The 23,524-nt window shown below is 35.3% G+C and overlaps 1 protein-coding gene across 2 annotated transcripts; it reads right to left on the reverse strand.

Moving 5' to 3' along the window:
* Positions 1–1,510: 1,510 nt before the first annotated feature.
* Positions 1,511–17,722, reverse strand: NOAZFP (nucleolar atypical zinc finger). Of its 2 annotated transcripts, none has more exons than XM_017848929.1 (10): positions 17,170–17,414; positions 15,778–15,903; positions 13,838–13,857; positions 13,667–13,737; positions 11,504–11,583; positions 6,522–6,648; positions 5,948–6,052; positions 4,733–4,779; positions 3,586–3,703; positions 1,511–2,499 (listed from the first exon to the last, which is right to left on the reverse strand). In XM_017848929.1, exons 2-10 carry the CDS (start codon positions 15,895–15,897, stop codon positions 2,225–2,227), a joined length of 963 nt encoding a protein of 320 aa, XP_017704418.1. In that variant the 5' UTR covers positions 15,898–15,903; positions 17,170–17,414; the 3' UTR covers positions 1,511–2,224. The 2 variants fall into 2 exon arrangements, with proteins under 2 accessions (XP_017704418.1, XP_017704419.1); XM_017848930.1 differs by lacking the exon at positions 17,170–17,414 and adding an exon at positions 17,616–17,722 and having other exon boundaries at positions 1,514–2,499.
* Between the last annotated feature and the right edge of the window lie 5,802 nt (positions 17,723–23,524).

A 23,524-nucleotide genomic window follows, 5' to 3' on the forward strand; every position in this document is an offset into this window, starting at 1 on the left:
TAGGACCCCTTGACTACCATTCTCACTTTCTCACTAACTGTAACCCCCTGACTTCTGGCAGTTGGGCACTGCCACTTTAGCCACTATTTTTCAGAATCTTGTCATATATTGCCATCAGGAAGCTGAACTGTTTTCTTTTCCTACTATCTGATATGGCCCACTGAGAGCTACCACATATTTTTAGAGATGCTTATACCCCATCATCAGTGCAGGTTTCTACGGCCCTATTCAATTGTGTGTCCACTGAGCCTTCCCACGGCACACAATCATCTCATCTTCCAATCCATTCCAACATACCCAATTCCCTTAACCTTTTAAATCCATCCTTCCACCATGTCACAGTAATCCTAGTGTTTCCACTTTGCTCAGAAAGGACCATTACTTTTTCCAAACTTCAAGAAGCCATCCTGGTAATGAGTTCACACCATCTCACAGGATCCTAGCCAGGGTATTAAAACCCTCTAATTTAAGATAACTCTTAGCAATCCAAAGATCCAGTATAGGGGCTGCCATCAAACTCCTCCCCAATTTTATGTTTTGATCCTCTTACGCACGGATTCCAACCTCAAGCATATTCCTCCAACTCTTCCTAATTCTTGCAGTTCCTTTGGGGTATAGTCTGTTTCCCCTCACTTCACTTCCAGCACCTCAACTGAGTTTTGCTTAACTTTATCATCACTTAACCCTAATTTTAGGCCTGGAGATACTAACTATAATGGCCTGGAGACAGGACAAGTCTTGAAGGGAGCATGTTTCCTGAGGAAAGAAGCCTCTGCATTGTCATCCAGCCTGAGAATGAAGCGGGGAGTGCTTGCCCTTAACATGGAGGGGTGTGCTATGACTGAAAGCTCAGAAATTCAGGAGTCTGGGGAGTAAAAATCTCCAGCACCATCGATTCAGATGTCTCCATCTAATTTGTCAGGGTCACAGGTTTTCCCAAGCAGTTTGCCAATGTTGGCATAATAGACTTACCTTGGCTGGCAACTGTCTTTGAAGTTTATCCTTTGAAACTATTAAGTCTCGGGCTTGGTCCTCGGTTTTTTCAAGCTGTCCTACTGCAAAAGATGAAACACTTTTTCATATGCCACCACAGGCCCTCTAACTTTGACACCTGGCTTTCCATCGCCTGTTACTGTCCTTGGCTGTTAAGTATGCCTCTATAGAACAAAAATGGCTTGACAATGGCCATCCAACCCTGTTATCCTTATAGCTACAGTTTTCTCCATACATCTAAAATGTCAGGCAATCAGATATTGTCTTTCCTTCTACAACTACCCAATCCCTATTAACTGCCAGTGTAAGTTGTAACAACTGGGACTTGTGACAGGACTGTCCTCCACCTATCATCAGTGATGGGGTCTGGGCTGCTTATCGTTAAGTGTATACCACACAGTCTCTACTACCTATTTCCGTATGTGCAAAAACTGAAGCAGTTTGTAAAAACATTGGAATGCTTTCCAAAACAAACTGAAAATACAGAACAAAAAATTAAATATAATATCAAAAGTACTTAAGTGAAATAACAGGTTTATTCAAAGAGAAATAAAATGTCCTGGGTAAAGCTTCTGTAATAATACTATTTCTGATACTGCATCTCTGAAAAAATGGCTAACTAGTCACCTTATCACTACATTTAAGGCATTAATAATAGGTACCACTGAGGATATACATTGTGAAGAAAGAGAATAGGTCAAATACTAAAACACACGTATCATGACAACTCAAGGTGACATGAATATTTAATGAAAATTTAGAATGTAACAACGCATGACTTTCATTCTGTGGACATAAAAGGAAAAATACAGTAATTCATTTTACTCATTACATTTTACAAAATCAGACGAATGAAGCAGTATTTTTTAATAAAGACAGTAATTTAATTTCAAACAAATATATTACCATCCTATTCCTTTATCCTGTATATATGTGTCTAATTGGCAAAACATACTACTTTACTTAAATCAGTAACAATCCAATCCATGATACTTCAATTGGTTCGATCAATAAACATCTTACATTTGAAATTCATTTTTCTTATGCCGTAAGCCTGATTATCAGTTCTATAAAAACGCTACATCCTATCGCTTGGCCCATTAAATGTAACTAGCCTTCTGCACAAGGCTAAGTGGCTAAGGTACTTTTGAACATCCACCCACAATTCATCAAGCACATTCACCCACTCCTGCTCCTCTCACACACGGCCACTAGAGGACAAGCAGCTCCCCTAGTTCTCTTGTTCCTCATAGTGAGCATAGCCACTAGCATAGGTCCTTCCTAAATTCAAATTAGTAAACAAATCTGATGATTCAGTGTCTGAATCCTTTCTGCCTTCCTCTTCTTCCTCTTCATCATCCTCTGCTTCATACTCATCCTCCTCCTCATCGTGGTAGCTGGTATCACCATACTTATCAGAGGAAAGGTTCTTCCAGTAGGCATCGTACCCAGAAGCTCCATCTCCCTCTTCAGCTCCAGTCTGCCTGCCAAATTTCAGGGAGCGCGCTATAGAAGACAGACATGTACAAGGCATTGTTTAGTTCCAGTTCTCTACATTCTCATCTTCCTCTATAAAATTTCATGAATTTCATTGGCTGCTTTAATCCCAAATGAAAAAATAGGTCATATTTTCCTAATTTTTTCACCTGAGCCTATATACACACCATAAAAAATAAAAATTAATGTCATTTCATTAAATCTAGAAAACAAATTAGACCAACAGACCACTCCAAAGGTAATGAGGCATGTTTAAAACTAAAACACCTTCTGTTTGGTCACTGACAGTTTATTTTCAAATCACATAAATCACAGATTACAGTTGATTTCATATCAGTACATTTTTCTTAAGACAGCTATTTTACAATGTAGATGCCCTGAAAAACAAAGCCTGTCATTTCTTCTGCCTTAGTAGTGACACAAAGTTTAGTGCAGAAGATCAGCAAAATCATCAGTCTCACCTCACTGTGCAACTACATCTATGATTAAACAAGGCAGTCAGTCACTTAGCATTATGCTTCCATTCTGATATGTCTGGTTAAGAGTCAAATTTCTCTTTAACAAAATTGGGAGCTGCATTACTATAAGCATGCTTATAGCAGTGTTATTACTTCACAAAAAAAGTTACATAAAAACCACAAAATAATTTCCTATAGCAGTGCTATTACATAAATAAACATAGGTGCTCAAATACCACACGCCTAAGAAAGCTTCAGAATAAATTTGACTTCTAAGTACTTAAGATTACCACCACTTTAATATTAAGGAATTATAGCTACTCAACTATTTAACAAGGAAGCTTCAACAAAAATTAAAAAATCACTCTTTATCTTAAATTTCAGTATTTGCTGTCATTAACTAAGGCAAATACCAAATATCAAAATGAATATTGGTATATTTGAGTAAAACTGAAAACTTTACCGACATAATTTTCCTGAAGCCTGCTAAAATTTCACTTGCTTAAAGAACACATTCACCTTTTCTAAATAAGAAGGGGGGGCAATAAGAGAAACACTAGACCAAAAAAAAAAAAAAGATAAACTTTGTCTAAATATGGAAAGCAAAATCACTTCCTTAGTATCTTAAGGGCCTTACTTGACATGCTAAGGTCCTTAGTCTCCTGAGTTTCATGCCCACATTTAGGACAAGGAGGCTGTTTTCCTTTTTCTTGCTTAAACACTTTGCTCCTTGTATGATCATCACAGAAACAAGCCTACATAGGAGAAACAAAATAAGTAAATAAATAAAATGTAAAATATACAAAAGACAGTATTCATTGCTTCAAAGATATAGCTTTGTTAAGGCAGTGAGATTAAGAATTTTGTTGGGACCAGTCACACTTTTCATTTCATTTTTTTAACAGAAATGATTTTTGTCAGGACTCCTCTGAACGATGATCTAACAAAAGGCAGACTAACTATATTGAGTGTGACATGTAAGTACATTTAACTGTTCAAAAATATTTCAGTATTCATAAGGCCCCTGATGAAATGAAATAATGGTGAACAGCTATTTACTCTCACACAGTCTATGGTCTAACTGGGGATGGAGACAGTGAAAGGGCAATTACAAGACACTAAGCACTGAAGGGGAAGTGCAGAGGGAAGAGCACTAAAGCAGACATGGGGTTTGGGAAAGGCATCTTAGAGACACGAAGTCTTAATCGCGACATGAAGAATGGAAGGGCAATAGGGTAAGCAAAGATGGAAAAGTATTCCAGACAAAGAAAACAACATAGACAACGCCTGAACGCCATTTGGTAAAACTAGAACAGATAAATAAGACATAGGGTTAGAAATATAAGAACTAGAGAAATGCTTCTGAAAGGAAGGGCATTGGCTACATCTGTTTAGTAATCTTTGATGAACAAATGCTAGAGACTAGGCCTAAGGACACAGAAAAATTTGGAAATCTTTACCCAAACTCTTCTAAGCAGGTACATTTTGACATTAATTAAAATAGACTCTCATCACCTTGGTCAGAATGTTCTCCATTAAAAACACAGAGCCAGGATTCCAGAAATGTGCACTAGTCGCAACTCTACTACAAGGTGACTAGATGACCACTGGAAAGTCATGTAAGCCTTCTCAACTTCAATTCCGTAATCTCAAAAATAAAAGAATTAAACTATATAATTTTAAGGTCTCTTATAAATTCATTATAGCTACATATAATCCAAGGACTGGTGGAGGGGTATAGAGATTAAAAACAAAATCTAAAAAGAAAAAATGCATAGGTATACCTTACAACGGAGACATGAGTGCTGACCAAGCCGATTGCATGAAACACCTGTGGGAAAGAGATTAATCTTAAAATCCCGTTATTTGGTTCTTAGAATTTTCCTTTGTCTTTTATCAAATCACTAAAAGCTTGCAATGGAAATACGGCCTTATAGACAGCTGCCTGTCTTTTGGGTTCGAATGTTATAAAACACACAAAGCTCCCATGCTGCAAATAAAGTAATTAAATGTATTATTATACATTCTGCAAAAGGCTAAAAAAGGCTCAAGAATGATATATACTTCAAGATGCTCTCTTAATCTTTGAGAATTTTATATATAAATATTGCAAGAATTATATACACATGCATACACATATATTGTGTGTGTGTAGTATGTATGTTGTATGTATATCACAGAGATGACTTATCTACTTTAAATTTATAAATAAGTATAAGAATTAGGATTTCATACCAGAACAAGAACCAAATTAAAGGAAGAGAATACCTGGGGAATTTCAGTCTTTTTCTTAGAAAGTAACTACTATTTAAAAGGGCTTTTTAAATGCCAAGTACTACATACTATTGTTTTATATGGAGTCTCATTTCAATGAACCTTCCAAGAAAGAAACTATCTGTAAAGTTGATACTATTATCCCAGTCAGTAATGCTGGCTCTCAACTGGAAAATACATGAGAATTTTGTGTACAGGTTAAATACAGGTGCCTGGCACCCACCACAGACTTAAAAGAATCTCCAGGGATGAGACCTGGGCATCCACATTATTTTTAAAACCTCCACAGGCATTTTTGATATACAGTCCTGTCTAAGAATCACTGCAACCAACTAGCAGAAACAAACAGGGTGGTATCTCTTACTGGAGGGCATTTGGAAATGGGAAGGAAGAAGGGTGAGGTTTGGTTTTTACAATAATTTGAAGGTAAAAGTGGCATGTGGCAGTCTGAACCAGGAAAGGTGTAAGTCCTGCAATGCCTAATCAAATCAAGCCTACAAAATGAAGAACTGGCCCAATCAATATGCCACTGGCATCCCTGCTGAAAAATTTACAACTATATTCTGACTGTTCTGAGTGTTTTCTAGAAACAGAAAATAAAGATTGAGTTAAATTACAGTTCGTGAGAAGCAGTATAAAAAAACTTGATTCCTTTTTCATTAAGATTAATACTTACACTATTCAGAATCTTGGGTATAAAGAACATCTAATATTTAAAAACTTACATTTAAATGTTTCTGCCTCTAAAACCTGGCAGCTGGCTTGATGCTCAAATTGATCATCTTCACAAAGAAAGTTATGGCAAAAAGAACAACTGAATATTCTGCCTCCTATTGGATTAAAAAAACACAAATGTAAATAAGATAAACTTTAATTAAGAAAAACTCCTATCTATAAAACTGCTTAGAAGAGATGGCAAGTTACTGTGGAGGTACACCAAAATTGTTCAGCCATTTTTATTCTGATAAAAGCTAAAATGCAAACTGTTGGAAGTCCTTGAAACTAAACTGAAACTGAAAAAAGGGGGCTCTTACTATCCACTAGCTACTCATATAACACTCACAATGCTCAAAGAGACTACCTGCTCCACCCCAACTCCCCTCCACGTTTGGGTAAACAATACTAGCATTGACAATAACTGATAGTATAGATACCTTCTCTAACTACGCTGATAATCTAAACAGTACCAGTAGTTAGGATTGACAGTATCCTGAAAAAAATCTCAAAAACAGCATGCAAAATGTTTCCAAGTCAACCTTCACCTATAACGAAGCTCATTACTTGTGTCCAATGACTCACCATGGTCCCACACGCCTCGTTCACATTCAACACACTCAGCATCGGTAAGAGGGCAGGCACAGGCATGTGTACTGAGACATTTCCTACCATGGCAAACCCAAGCTTCACAGAAGTCACATATTGCACCCTGTAACCAAGGAACAAGAATACATAATCATTATCACCTGAACACCTGCAACCATTGCTTAACCAGGGCAACCATAAAAACTGTATACATTTAGCAATTTATCAACCCTCAATGATAGCAGGTAGCTTCATTTAAAAATTTTACTACTCACTCTAAGCCAAAATTAAAAGGGTTCTCTGAAAACTTCTTAACAGCTACCCACAATATACAAAACTCAGTTATGTATCAAAAGAAAAAAAGGTAAACTGTACACTTACCCTAATATTATTTAATTAAGTCAGATTTGGAAGTGTTTTCCTCAAAATGAATTTAATTCAAATGGACTTTGGAGAAGACAACAGTTTAAGCTTTCTTGTCTATAATAATTCCTGTAACTAAATTGAATTTTTAAATACTACCATTTCTGATTTTAAAACACCTTCTTATCTATATAACTTATAAAATAATTGCATAGCTTTTCTAATAAAATAATTGCATAGCTTTTCTAGAATTACTGAGAAATATGAAACTTCTGCCAGCTTCTTTTTTTCTCTTATGGAAACTTATGTTTTAATAATAATTACACTTCTTTGTGGAAAAACTTTAAAGTAAAATATATGGAACTAAAATACAGGGTAAGATTCTCCAATTCTATATCAAGAAAAGACAATAACAATATGTGTTTCAATAAAACATTGACACCTACTGAATATTAAAAGCTAGAATCTTAAGAGAGTAGGATCAGACAATCTTTCCTTTATAAAGGAAAAGCATGGGGCCCAAGAATAAATCCAAGTCCCAGAGTTGGATCACAGGTGAGGTGAGACTTAAAACCAGGATTTCAGAATCTCAATTCAGTATTCTATTATTCAAGACTCTGAAACACATGTAGTAAACAACAAATAGGAGAATATTTTTTGACTTGCAAAAATGGGTTATCAGTATAGCTAGCAAATCATCAACTGTCTCTCTTGGATCAGTCAGAGTTCTTGCAAAAAAGAGACAGTACTCTCAAACTAGGTAATCCAGAAGAGTTTTAATAGAGATAATTTACAGAGGACAGGGAAGAACTTAGGACAAACAGGAGAGGACTACCTGACCATATAGAGAGGAACTGTGCTCCTTAGAGAAAAGACAAAACCAAACCAGGATAACCTGGTAGGGAGTGAGATGAAGGAATAAACACCCAGATCTTATTCTCCTGCTGTTCTCAGGGGGAATCTGAGGAGGCGAATATAAGATATCCAGAAAATCACTTTTCTAGAATTTACAACTAATCATATATGACTCTACTTAAATGTTTTCTTTAAGAAGAAATTATTCACATTCAAAACACAAGGTGATTTTAAAAAACAAATTTGACTGAACTTAAGTTACCAAGGAAGACTGAAAGGGTTTTTGAACAAAGATAACATTGACAATCCTATATTTAAAATAAATAGCAATTCACAAGATAATTCTCGCTCCTTGCTTCTATAATATATGCACATATGAAATATATCATAGGTCTGCCTCATAATAGAAGTTTACGTGCTCTTGGAAATTTACCATAAATATTCCATTTAACATAAATATAGTATCATTTTCCTCATGGACTACAATTTGAACAAAATTTTATTTGAACATAAAAATATACAACAATACAGTAAAACTGGTTACCTCATATTTAAAAGAAAAATATGTTTTAGTAAAAAGAGCAAAATACATCACATAATCTAATTGTTTTTATTATTCAAAAAGCTGAATTTACTTTAAAAAAAATCCTGTATGTAATGAAGAGTTATGTTAAATATATACACTTTTTTGAAATGTAAAGTTTTAAAGAACACTATTATCCTAAGTTCCTTTAGAACTAGGTTGCTTATTTAAGCAAAGGCTTAAACAGTGGTTAAGCAGGGCTTTCAGTACACTAAATACTGTTTTGTGAAGTCTGGTTAAGAGATATTAGAAAGGTACCACTGATAAATGAAATTCTGTTTAGATCAGCATGAAAAGTTTCCATGCCTTGTATGTTTCCTAATAAGAAAGAAAGAAGCAGCTAGAAACAAGTGGGTACTAAGGGAAAATCATACCAAAAGCATGCCACTGATAATCCAGATAACTAGAAATTGATTGAAACAAGGGACAAAGCAGTGATATTTAGAAAAAAATAACCATTGATCAGAATGACTTTTTCTTATCTTTGAAAACGTACTAGTCTAAGAGATAATAAGAAGCTTACCACCATTGCAAGGCCAGTACTGTATACACCAGCATGCTTTATGACACAGTCTGAAGACTTCATCATGCACTTTGTTTTCCCTAATGAAGAAAAACATTTGCACTGTTAGTCTTGCAAAGGAATACATACCAGTACTCACGAACTCCTCTTTTATCCAGCCCAAGTTCCTGAGGAAATAATTTAAAAACTAATGAAATTGAATCAGTATTTACTGCTTACATAACTAAAAAGAGAAAATGGATGTAACTGAGACTTCATTACTCGAATCAGACTTTTCAGATTTCAAATTTACTAATAAATCTGTAAAATGAACTATACAACAATATATGTGCTAATTTGTTTTTACTAAATTAGAAATCACAGGTTATGCTTTGTAATCTAATGATCATTTTAACAGTTTAAAAACATATGAATCTTCAGATTATTCAAAATATTTTTAAAGGAATGCTTTTTATAATAAATTTTACATTTTATAATTCACAATAAAAATTGTGGTTTGAAGTTATCATTTCTTTCCACAGAACACCTCAAACCAAACCAAATGATTATGTAACTTATCGAGTTAATGTAATTTTATCCAAACATAAAAATGTACAAGAAAGCCCCCAGTTAAACATTTTCCCAGCAAAATTTTGAAATAGTGCCCAAATAAGCACAATAAACGATACGGTGATACAGCTACAAATCAAATCACCACACAACCACTAAACCTCTGATCTAGAAGCAAATTAAATTACCAACCCGAAACACTATCAGGAAATTTGCTTATCAGATATTACGTGAGAATTAATGATGACATTAATCATCCATCTGAGACTCCACAAAATGGAACACAAAAGAAACCATTTTCCATTATCTTGATTTCCTAAGGAACAAAGTTAGACAATAGGAAANTATAACTTATAAAATAATTGCATAGCTTTTCTAATAAAATAATTGCATAGCTTTTCTAGAATTACTGAGAAATATGAAACTTCTGCCAGCTTCTTTTTTTCTCTTATGGAAACTTATGTTTTAATAATAATTACACTTCTTTGTGGAAAACTTTAAAGTAAAATATATGGAACTAAAATACAGGGTAAGATTCTCCAATTCTATATCAAGAAAAGACAATAACAATATGTGTTTCAATAAAACATTGACACCTACTGAATATTAAAAGCTAGAATCTTAAGAGAGTAGGATCAGACAATCTTTCCTTTATAAAGGAAAAGCATGGGGCCCAAGAATAAATCCAAGTCCCAGAGTTGGATCACAGGTGAGGTGAGACTTAAAACCAGGATTTCAGAATCTCAATTCAGTATTCTATTATTCAAGACTCTGAAACACATGTAGTAAACAACAAATAGGAGAATATTTTTTGACTTGCAAAATGGGTTATCAGTATAGCTAGCAAATCATCAACTGTCTCTCTTGGATCAGTCAGAGTTCTTGCAAAAAAGAGACAGTACTCTCAAACTAGGTAATCCAGAAGAGTTTTAATAGAGATAATTTACAGAGGACAGGGAAGAACTTAGGACAAACAGGAGAGGACTACCTGACCATATAGAGAGGAACTGTGCTCCTTAGAGAAAAGACAAAACCAAACCAGGATAACCTGGTAGGGAGTGAGATGAAGGAATAAACACCCAGATCTTATTCTCCTGCTGTTCTCAGGGGAATCTGAGGAGGCGAATATAAGATATCCAGAAAATCACTTTTCTAGAATTTACAACTAATCATATATGACTCTACTTAAATGTTTTCTTTAAGAAGAAATTATTCACATTCAAAACACAAGGTGATTTTAAAAAACAAATTTGACTGAACTTAAGTTACCAAGGAAGACTGAAAGGGTTTTGAACAAAGATAACATTGACAATCCTATATTTAAAATAAATAGCAATTCACAAGATAATTCTCGCTCCTTGCTTCTATAATATATGCACATATGAAATATATCATAGGTCTGCCTCATAATAGAAGTTTACGTGCTCTTGGAAATTTACCATAAATATTCCATTTAACATAAATATAGTATCATTTTCCTCATGGACTACAATTTGAACAAAATTTTATTTGAACATAAAATATACAACAATACAGTAAAACTGGTTACCTCATATTTAAAAGAAAATATGTTTTAGTAAAAGAGCAAAATACATCACATAATCTAATTGTTTTATTATTCAAAAGCTGAATTTACTTTAAAAAAAATCCTGTATGTAATGAAGAGTTATGTTAAATATATACACTTTTTTGAAATGTAAAGTTTTAAAGAACACTATTATCCTAAGTTCCTTTAGAACTAGGTTGCTTATTTAAGCAAAGGCTTAAACAGTGGTTAAGCAGGGCTTTCAGTACACTAAATACTGTTTTGTGAAGTCTGGTTAAGAGATATTAGAAAGGTACCACTGATAAATGAAATTCTGTTTAGATCAGCATGAAAAGTTTCCATGCCTTGTATGTTTCCTAATAAGAAAGAAAGAAGCAGCTAGAAACAAGTGGGTACTAAGGGAAAATCATACCAAAAGCATGCCACTGATAATCCAGATAACTAGAAATTGATTGAAACAAGGGACAAAGCAGTGATATTTAGAAAAAAATAACCATTGATCAGAATGACTTTTCTTATCTTTGAAAACGTACTAGTCTAAGAGATAATAAGAAGCTTACCACCATTGCAAGGCCAGTACTGTATACACCAGCATGCTTTATGACACAGTCTGAAGACTTCATCATGCACTTTGTTTTCCCTAATGAAGAAAACATTTGCACTGTTAGTCTTGCAAAGGAATACATACCAGTACTCACGAACTCCTCTTTTATCCAGCCCAAGTTCCTGAGGAAATAATTTAAAACTAATGAAATTGAATCAGTATTTACTGCTTACATAACTAAAAGAGAAAATGGATGTAACTGAGACTTCATTACTCGAATCAGACTTTTCAGATTTCAAATTTACTAATAAATCTGTAAAATGAACTATACAACAATATATGTGCTAATTTGTTTTACTAAATTAGAAATCACAGGTTATGCTTTGTAATCTAATGATCATTTTAACAGTTTAAAACATATGAATCTTCAGATTATTCAAAATATTTTAAAGGAATGCTTTTATAATAAATTTTACATTTTATAATTCACAATAAAATTGTGGTTTGAAGTTATCATTTCTTTCCACAGAACACCTCAAACCAAACCAAATGATTATGTAACTTATCGAGTTAATGTAATTTTATCCAAACATAAAATGTACAAGAAAGCCCCAGTTAAACATTTTCCCAGCAAAATTTTGAAATAGTGCCCAAATAAGCACAATAAACGATACGGTGATACAGCTACAAATCAAATCACCACACAACCACTAAACCTCTGATCTAGAAGCAAATTAAATTACCAACCCGAAACACTATCAGGAAATTTGCTTATCAGATATTACGTGAGAATTAATGATGACATTAATCATCCATCTGAGACTCCACAAAATGGAACACAAAAGAAACCATTTTCCATTATCTTGATTTCCTAAGGAACAAAGTTAGACAATAGGAAATGGGAAGGGTAACCGGAAATGAGAGGCAGCAGCTACCCAACTGTTCCAGGTCCAGCACTAAGAGTCAGTAAATGAGAAATGCATCCATCCAACAGCACTACAAAATTTAAGCCCAAAGACACTGAAAATATGGGTAAGTCCTAGCAAGAACTTACCTCTTAATCTTCCACAAAATCTATTTTCTCACTCTACATTCATTACGTTTTGTGAAACAAGGCTATAAAAACTACCATCAGTGTTCCATATAGGCCAGTTTTCTCTTTTTCATTAATTGTAGAATTGAAAACGTATCTTCTTTGAAATCTAGAACTACACTAGAAATATTCAGGGATATAGCCCTAAACACTACTAACTTTCTGGAATATTATTATATATAAACACATTTAAATGAGGCATATCCCAAATTGTTCTACCTGAAATTATTATCTCATAAATAAAAGTGATACTTGTTCATCAAAAGTTGGGGAGGGATGTAAATCTAGAGTAATAAAGTTAACGGTTTCTTTATTACAAGTCTTCAGAACTTCTAACATAAAAATATATAATAGAAATCTCCCAGATGAGAATGAGAGGAGGATGCATGCAATATTTCTCAAATGTATATCCATATACACTTTTCAAGAATTATCCATTAATATTTCAGGTAGTCTGTGGAAGACTATTTGGGAAATACCCATCTTGCTAACATTGAGTTTTATTTTGAATAATCATTTCAGGGTACAAGTCTCCACCTATACTTAAGAATTGGGCACATGACTTAGGAACTTGATTTCAGTAACTTGGGAATACATGTGAGGAAACTCATGAATCATATGGTAAGCATCAAACTCAAAAACTACTGATCACAAAATAAGTACCAGGTAAATGTGGAATAAAATTATTCCCAATGGTCTAACACACTGCAGGTAATATCAGCAGGAACCAAAATGTAGATAAGTAAACAAATAGATACTGACAAGACTAAGGTAGTATAACTAAAAGTTCAGGATCACCAAATGTTATGTCTAAAATCTGATCTTTTATTGTTTAAAAAAACTTATTGGTAACCTATATCTAAATTGTACCTTAATTATTTTCCAGCATTACATCAAAGAGACAAAATCAAGACTTGATAGTTTTTTGGTAGGCAACATAACACATTTTGTTATTTTGTTAATGGTAAGGCATAACATTATAACCAATTGTAAGCACTGTAACCGATAGCAACAAACACACCCAAGTTCAAACTGATGAACTACCAGTTGATAAAAAGCATAGGTCCTTAGTTATTACTTACTTACCACACTGTGCACAAATTGGTAACTTCTGTACAGAATTACAAAAGTAGCAAAATGCTCTATTCTTCTGCCGCCTTGTCATGTAAAATAAAATTTTAAAATATGGTCAACGTCAAATAAAAGGTCAGAGGGACAATTTTATTAAAGGTAGATAGAAAAAGAAATAAAATTTACCTCTGACACTTGTCACATTCCTGTAACATAAAAATATCACATTAATTTTTCTGGAGACTGAAAACTGCAAATTTACTTGTATTACAAAGAATAACCTGCTTTTCAGGTTAAAATTTAAGTGACACTACACTAAAGCTCCAACTCCACCCATGTATACAAGCATCTACCCATGCTTAAATAACAAAGGTATGCAAGAGAGAGATAGTCTGGGTAGATTCCAGAGGAAGAAGTGGCATTATCACGAAGGAGTCTAAATACATTGGTAGTTTATTTTTCAGTTGTTTGTAAGGAATAAAATACCACAGAATGAACATAAGAAACAGGAGAGAATACAAAATAATAAAGTTCACAGAAAATCCAGAGTCCTAAACATGGTTTTAAAAGCTCTCCACAATCTGGCCCTTAACCACTTTCCAAACCTTGTTGGCCCACTCTTTTTAGACTCAAGTCACTAATGGTCAGCCATTCCCCAAATATGTCTTATATTCTCTCTTCTCCATGTCTTTACTTATTCTAATACTTTTCCCTGAAAAGTGCCTACTACCTGTTGAAAGTTCTGGTGAAAATCCCACCTCCTCTGTGAACTGTACCCCTTCCACACATAGTTAACTTTATCACCTCTTAGTCCTAATAAGTACATTGTACCTTTATTGAAGCACTTCCAAAATCTAGCTGTCATTATATATATTTAGGCATGCCAGTCATTTATTGTTTTGTCTGCTTAACACCACTCTTCTCTGGAAAGGACTCTTACATACAGAAGAGAGCCTCACTGCCACATCTGTGCTATGTAATCTGGCCTCTCCCAACCAACCCCAATAAATGTTAGTCCTGGGACAGGCACTGGGTCAAGTCCAGCCTTTCAGAGTTCTTTCCTTCTCTGAGGAACGACATGTGATGTGAGACATGCAAGCTACCTGCAACTATGAAACCAAACAAATGGAGTAAAACAACATGAAAAAATGGAACTAATAAGGAAGAAGAAACAAAAGCAAAAGATAGAACTACAAGTTGTTCCAGGTTCCGATTGTCCCTGAGAACCAGGTATATCCTTCCCCTTCCCAGCAATATGAGTTATTCCATTATCTATTCAATAAACTATTTTTCCCTAAGGTTAATTTAAGTTAGATTTCTGTCATTTATAAACAAACAAATCCTAATATACAACATAAATGAGCTATAAACTTCTGGAAATAGGGACCATGTAATTCATCTATGTATCACCATCCACAGTGTCTGAAGTAACACCTGGCACAGAGTAGATGCACAATAAACGTTCGCTAAATTAAGCTACATTAAACAATTCATATGTGTTTGACAAAACAAAAGGAAGAAGGGAAAAAAAGAAACAGTGGGAAAAGAAAAACAAAGAAAGGAGTAGAAATAGGGAGAACTGGAATAACTCTACAGTCAATGAAAGCAAAGAGGAAATGATGACATAATTGTTTGCTTTTTCACGCATTTCAAAAAGCATATTTCAAAAGCAGCAACCATTCAAAGCAGCCCAGAAATTATCAGGACTAACCCACTTAGCACAGGCAGATAAGGTAATAGAACAGGAAGCCAACAGACGTTAAGTAGGAAGTTCAGAAAAGAGAAAGGAAAGAATTGCTAAGAAAATATGATGAAAACTCAACTAATAAGACAAATTGAGGCATTAAAGAAACTGGAAAATGAAAGTTTCTATTACCTATTCTTGTCCAGTATCTACCTTTATCACCAACAGTATGTGAAGTAATATACTAGGTTTTATAAATAATATAAAATCCAACAAGAATCACTGCTACTCACTGAAATCAACGGAGGAGCCAGAGATACTAAATTCAGTAACAAAATATATGCAAAAACACTGTCTTCACTAAAATTTTATTCAGGTGTACTTCAGATAAAATAGTATATGGTTTTTTCAACTATCAACTGATATGAAAAAAAGCTGATACCATTGAAGCATTACATGGATGTTTGGCCAAATCTATAGTGCTTCTTGATGCTCTTAGTTGTTTTTCACGTTCTCGGCGGTTCTCAGCCTTCTTCCTTGCACCAGTCTTTTTTTTAGGCATTTTCCCCTATTTTGACACAAGAGAACAGAAAAGATGTAATTGACTGACTGCATTTACTATTTTAATAAACTAAGAAATAGTATAACAAAGTATTCTTATTCTTGTTAAATGTTAAACTCTATCCTTTTGATAACTAAGCACATTCTAAGCCTTATGAAATGTTAAGCACGTATTATTCCAAATGAAGCGGGTGACCCTTAAAATAAGGCATTTATTAGCACTTACGATTCTAAAAATGTAAACGTCAAAAAAATTTACCCGAAAAGACAAACTGGTTTTCTTTTCCCACTAAGAAAAAAGTTTCTCCAATAATAAAGTATTCTGCACCTCATTAAAAACAAATGAATCATGTATTTCTCATAGCGCAAAAAACAAACAACAAAAAAAATCGTCAGAAAGAGCATCCATTTACCCAGTTTATATCACCTTTTTGAGCCATATATTCAGATGACCTGACGCTGCCAACACCTTAAGTAAAACAAGTCTAATTTTTCCTATGTAATATGTAAACAAAACATCTGTCAACAAATAACACTATTAACTACAAAGTCAAAACATTCCGAAGACATTTAAGGTATTAGTTGCTTTGACTCTTTAACAAATGCTCTTCCCTCTACACGCAGTGAGCATGTAATTTTAACGGGGTTCAAATTTATGTCTAAGAGTATGTTTAATTTTCATCATTTAGTTGAAATACAAGATTTTTCTAAACTGAAGTTTTCTGAACTGAATGCTCAATTAAAAAAAAAAAAACACACACACAGGTGGTAAGCAGTATGGTAGCAACTGAAAAATAGCCAGATTTAATAGGTGGTTACTTCGGTAACGTAACGCCCAGACCACTAAGTCACCATTCCAGTATGTAAAATGACGAAATCTAGAGGGCGTGCTGCCCTGGCCAAAGAACCTCAGAAAATAATCACGAGGTGATCATGCGGATGAACTTTCTGCGTCCTCAGAGATATCCTTTGAATCCTCGGATAAAGTTAAATCTCATTTTTTTTCCCCCTCCAGTTTGTTCTGCACGCTCAAAAGAGTGAATCTTCTTCTCAGACTTATATGGGTTCAAGCCCTTTTCCGGTAACACTCCAACTTCTTGAGGGCACTGCGCGTGTCACCAAGTGAGGAAATAGGCACGTGGCACTGCGGCTTTAGGAGTCCAGCCTGGAGCTGGAGAACCCAGTGGGGCGGAGGGGCATCCAGGGGAGAAGCGGCGGAGGCGCCAGGCGGCTTGGGGACCCGCAACTGTCACCCGCCCGAGGGACACCCTACCTCGTGCGCGCTCCGGGCAAACCTAGCTCACTTTCACCGGGAGGCCGGACACAGTCAGGGGGCCGAAGGACAGGGAATGGCGTGAGGCCCGCCCGCGACAGCAGTAAATCTAACTCGTGGACCAGGACTCCGGGAAAGAAGGTACTAACAGCCAGGCAGGCTGACAGCCGGTTCCGGACACTAGGAGACGGACCGGACGTCCTTTTACGACAGCAGCGTCCTTACGGCTGACGTCACAGGAAGGGGCCCGCCCACTTCTGTTCGCTCCGCCCCTTCCCCGCCCACACGTGCGGGGGCCAATGCCCTATTCCTAAGCAAAGGATCTTAGGAAAAGGCAGGGAATGCGAGGGAAAATAGGGAAGCAGAAGGAGGGAAAGCCGGGGAAGGCCCCCTCAGTTTTACTGTTTTAGAAAAAGGAGAAATCTAGAAGAGGAAAATGAACTCACAGATTTGGTACTGGATCAATTGACTCAAACAGCAAATTCATGCTTACTTCTGTTGGAAACCTTTCAACTGCCGTGTGTCACATCCCACCTTTTCTTGGTTACTGCGCTAAGCTGTGCTTTCAGTTGCCTGATGACCTTCAGCACTAGCCTCCCCTGTCTCTTATTTCTGTTATGCCCTCTGGATTCCATTCCTTTGTGAACAAATCATCCCACATTCTCTGCCTCTAATGTGTGCTCTGCCTGCTTTTAACTGAAACCTGATGATCCTCCCCCTGCATCAGAATCTCCTTCCGATCAGAATCACCTTGACCTTTGCGTAGCCGACCAAGCTGGGTTTCATAATCTCTTTTAGAGCTCTGCCGCACTTAGGATTTAGTACTGGGCCTATTCCTCTGCTTTTTGTGCCCTCCCACTGGAGGAGATAAAAGCCCCTTTATTTGCTACCAAAGAGGCCTTCTGGAATTTACTCTTAGATTTTAATAGCCAACTAACCACTCTCAGCTTTTTGCTATTTTCAAAGAATCAATTTTACTTAGCAATAATAGTCAATGCCACTGTCATTAAGATTACTATTTCCCTCATAGTTCTCAAATGCCTGATACATTTTACTCACTCTTATATAACCTTACATTAGAATACCACCCCAGTTCATTACTGATGAAAGTTTTAACTACTGCACTGTTACCTTGTGCCAAAGTCTGTCTGTCCTACACCTACCCCGAGGGGGTCCTCATTGATAGTCACATGGCCTGTGATTCAAATCATAACTCCCATCTTAGCCTACTATCTTGGACCACTCCTGACACCAACTGTTTTAGGTTGGCTTCCCCAGGAAGCATACTCTGAGTCAGAGAAGAGTATGTTAGGGAATGCTTTGGGGAACAACATCTGCAGAAGAAACGGAAGCAGGATTGAGCAGAGGGAAGAGTTGACCTGCAGTGAAGTCTCAGTAAAGGCCTCATCTTTGAATGTGGGATATCCCTTCAGAGTTGTCTTGAGTTAGGGGAAATGGGCTGGGCCTTTATACACCTATGACATTTAGTCATTGGATGAGCGCTGCCAAAGGAGAAGAGTGCGACCTTGGGTTAAAGGACTCCTGAAGAGGGCCAAAAGTTGGATTGTGTTGGCTTGCTGTACTCTCAGCAGCTCAGGAAATAAGTCTTTCATTGAGGAAGACGGATCTGGGTAGCGCCTGCCAGTATTCACTACCAAGAGTGATGGCAAAATAAATATTCTGACAAAGACAGAGAACCTTTACTATTCACAGATACTCAGTGAAAGAATTTCAAAGGGCGGTCTTCACAAGATGAAAATGGAATTTAAAAGGCAGGAGGGGATACAAAAAGTAATAATAATCAATTTATTTAATATATAGGGTCAATCTAAAACAGTGTCTATATAAAACAACAAAATTATAATAAGCAATTTGGGATATGAAAATTATAAGGAACTGAAATATTCTATAAATGCAAGGCAATTCAAATCAAATCCTCATACAGATTTTTTAATGGAATTTAGTTAATTGCTCTCTAAAATTCATAGGAATGATTAAAGAATTGAAAAGCCCAGACAATTTTAGTTATACAAGCAGAAGGATACTTTTATTTCTTATAAAGCTCTAGTAATTAAAACAATATTGCTTCGTTTCAGGTGTCAGCAAATAGACAAATGTAACTGAATAGAAAGCCTAGATACAGACTCACATACATTTGGATATTTGGCAAATGGTACGGGTTGCATTAGCATCAGTAAGAAGACGGGTATTATTCAATAAATGAGGCAAAAACTATTGGCGATCCATATGGAGGAAGATAAAATTAGATCCCTATTAACAGCACATATTTAATAAGTTCCAGGTAGAAAGACCTAAATATACAAAGCAAAAATAAAACTATTATAAGAAAACATGGGAGAATGCCTTTATGATATTAAAGTAGAATGATTTCTTAAGACACAAAAAAACCCCAAAAATTTAATGAACAATGAATTTAATAACATTTAAAAACTTCAGGATGACTAAAGACATTACAAAGTAAAAAGGTAAATGAAAATGAGAGGAATGAATTTTGACACCCATGTAACTGACAAAAGAGTTATATACAGAATAAATGACACCCATAAGACTGTCCAAAAGCCTGGCAGATCAAAGTACTGGTGAAAGGTGGAGAAACAAATTTTAAGCAATTCTACTGGGAGCATAAATGTTAAACCTGTTTAGGAGAAGCACATGGCAATGTTAAGTAAACGTAAATATGTGAAAAATTAAAGATTCAACCATCATCCTTCTGGGTCTCTACCATAAGAAATTTGCATACAAATATACAATGACCATAGCACAATTTTTTAAGCAACCTTTTATTAGGAAAAGGGACAAATTGCATGCTATCTATATAGCAATTAAAATTCATAGACTTTATAAGTATCAATATGGACTAATTCCTAAATTTGGGGGAGATATTTGGTGAAAAATCAAATTGGAATGCCACATATGTAAAATTGTAAAGCAAAAATCAGTTGTATACATTATTTATGGATATATACATATACACACCTTGTAAAAGTACCAAAAGATGCCCAGAAATGTTACTAACTTCAGATTATGGTTACCTCTGGAGAGGGAAGAAAAGATTGATGATGTGGAGTGTTAGCCGTACTTTTAGTTTCCAGAACAATACTATTCTGAATACTTTTCAGAAAAAGCAGATGAATAGGCCCAGTACTGAATTAAGTACTGAATTTGTAGACTTTGTAAGTATCAATATGGACTAATTCCTAAATTTGGGGAGATATTTGGTGAAAAATCAAATTGGAATGCCACATATGTAAAATTGTAAAGCAAAAATCGGTTGTATACATTATTTATGGATATATATATACACACCTTGTAAAACTACCAAAAGATGCCCGGAAATGTTACTAACTTCAGATTATGGTTACCTCTGGAGAGGGAAGAAAGATTGATGATGTGGAGTGTTAGCCATACTTTTAGTTTTCAGAACAATACTAATTTTAAAACATATATATAAATAATCTTCAACAGTCACCAGAATGTCTAAGATTAAAAGACTGGCAATACCAGTGACCAAGTGTTTATTGGTAAAAATGTGGAGTAACTGGAACTCTCATCCAGTTTTGGGGGATGTAAATGGACTACCACTTTGAAAATTATTTAGCCACATGTGTTAAAGGATATATATCCAAAATGCATACCTGTATTTACTACAATATATGTAAAATAGGCCAGGCATGGTGGCTCACGCTTGTAATCCCAGCACTTTGGGAGGTCGAGGCAGGCAGATCACCTGAGGTCAGGAGTTCAAGACTAGCCTGGCCAACATGGTGAAACCCATCTCTACTGAAAATACAAAAATTAGCCGGGTGTGGTGGCAGGTGCCTGTAATCCCAGCTACTTAAGAGACTGAGGAAGGAGAATTACTTGAACCACCAGGGAGGCTGAGTTTGCAGTGAGCCGAGATCCTGCCATTGTACTCCAGCCTGGGCAACAAGAGCAAAACTCCATCTCAAATGAAATGAAATAAAATAAAATAAAATATATGTAAAATAGTGTTTATGGTAGCATTATTTGCAACATCTCCAAAACTAAAAACAACCCAATTATCCCTTAATAGGAGAATGAATGAATGAATTGTGATATATTCCTATAATAAAATATTAACATTATATATTAACAAGAATCTACAAGCTACAATCTCACATAACTATGGATGAATGTCACTAAAATAATGTTAAGCAAACAAATCTCACAAAGAAAAAAAGAACACCATGATTTAATTAAATAAAGTTTAAATGTAGTCAAAATTAATCAGATTAGAAGTTAGGATAGAGGTTATGTTTGGGTGAAGGTAGTGACTTCAAAGGCTCACAAGCAGGGTTTCTAGAGTAAAGGTAATGCAAATATCCTACTTATGATGACTGTATTCAATCTGTGACCCTTCATCAATCTGTATTATAATTTATATAATTTATGCATGTTGCATTTTGCTACAAGGTTTTAAAAGAAATATTAAAATAGAGGCAGGAAAGTATGGATGAAAACCTTAAAATAAGCCATCTATAGCAGTTCTTCCGAAACACTTACTTGCTGTGACATAAGTAGAAAATAATACTTACAGGTCACACAGGGAAAAACAGGACAGGTCTGTTTATTACCGAAAGTGACTCTGTAATTTTCTTCCCCTTTTGATTTTTTTCTTTTTGTGGAAAGGTAAAATCTTTCTTCATTTATCTTTCTGAAAAGTATTCTTTACTTAACCGGCACTTCTCATATACTATTTTTAGAAGCAAAAGGATTTTTTTCATTTCTGGGTCCTGACTCAGGTCCAGCCACACTTGTGACCTATTGGCAGCACATAAACGTTCCAGGACATTTTGGAGAGCTCTGGAACATAGAGCTCTTTAACTTGCCCATTTAAATGTATCTCAGCTTGGCTTTCTTTCAGGAATTAAAGTTCATTTATTTCTGCAAATAAAAATTCCTTTTCTAATGTTATCTGTTGTGTGTGTGTGTATATACACTTATGTGTATGTATATATAATGCAATATTTATTGGCCTCTAAAAAGGAGGAATTTCTTCCTTTTATATCAAATAAAGAATTCCTGTCATACACAACAACTTGAAGAACACTTAAGAACATTATGCTAAGGGAAATAAGCCAGACACAGGACAAATACCACAAGATTCCACTCATATGTGGGTATCTAAAATAGTCAAACTCATAGGAGCAGAGAGTGGAATGGTGGTTGCCAGGGCCCGGGAGTAGGGGGGAAATGGAGAGGTGCTAATCGGCAAAAGAAAATTCAGTTACACAAGATAAGTAAGTTCTAGAGACCTACAGCATTGTGCCTAGAGATAACAATACTGTGCTGTGCACTTAAAAATCTGTTTAGAGGGTAGCCCTTCTGTTAAGCATTCTTGCCACAATAAAATTTTTAAAAAACTTCTAGCTCATAAAAGTACTTCCTAAATCCAGACACCTATGTTGTCCATCTTTTAAGCATTCCACAAATAATAATTGTGGTTCATAAAATAACTGCATAATAGATTTCACCTCAGTACTTTTAAAGCATCACATGTTTAGACTGATAAATGATCTTTTAACAAATAGTTTGTATATTTTGGGAAAACCTTATATTGCTCATAACTGTCTAGCAACTTAGTTTTCCTTTTTATCCTAGTTCTCACACCCTATTATCCACTGGACCTATGTGTCATAAGGAAGACTCTGAGTACCTCTTTTTACCAATTAGCTTTGAGGGAAGGAGAAGGATTTCTAAGTTTCCAGTACCTGCATAGCCCTTTATATATTACTAAGGTTTTCACATTCATTATTACATTTAATATAAAAAAAACTCTATTGTAAAATACATATTTCTTCACTTTACAAATAGAAAGCTGAAAATTAGTTTTATCTGTTATCAAACTGGGTTTTCAAAACTGAATTCATCATCATTCCCCCAAAACTGATGCCTCTTTCTTGGTGTCTTAGCTCAATGAACAAAGGGCACTAACTCATCTGTTGAAGCCAGAAATCTGGGAGTCAATCCAGACACTTTCATCTCTCTAACCTATCAATCTAATCACTATAATATGACCTCCAAATTATCTGTCAAGTACATTTCCTCAGTAAAGTCCAGATCTCTATTTCTGGTAAGATATCTGGAGAAATTCTGTAACAATAGAGCACACATAACACTGAATAAAACAAAACAAAAGCAAACAGATCAAAGACATTTTCCAGTGCATGACTAAACTGGCAGGAAAGTGATAAAAGTTCAAGGAGAACAGAAAGACTGAGAAAGTAGGAATCCACACAGTAAGCAAACTCTGGAGCTGGCGTTTGGCTGGTACCATCTGAAACTCCCCAGTGAACTAGAACTTGGATTCTAC

The sequence above is a fragment of the Rhinopithecus bieti genome, unplaced genomic scaffold (assembly GCF_001698545.2).
Source record: "Rhinopithecus bieti isolate Rb0 unplaced genomic scaffold, ASM169854v2 scaffold_28163, whole genome shotgun sequence".
NCBI classification, from domain to species: Eukaryota; Metazoa; Chordata; class Mammalia; order Primates; family Cercopithecidae; genus Rhinopithecus; species Rhinopithecus bieti.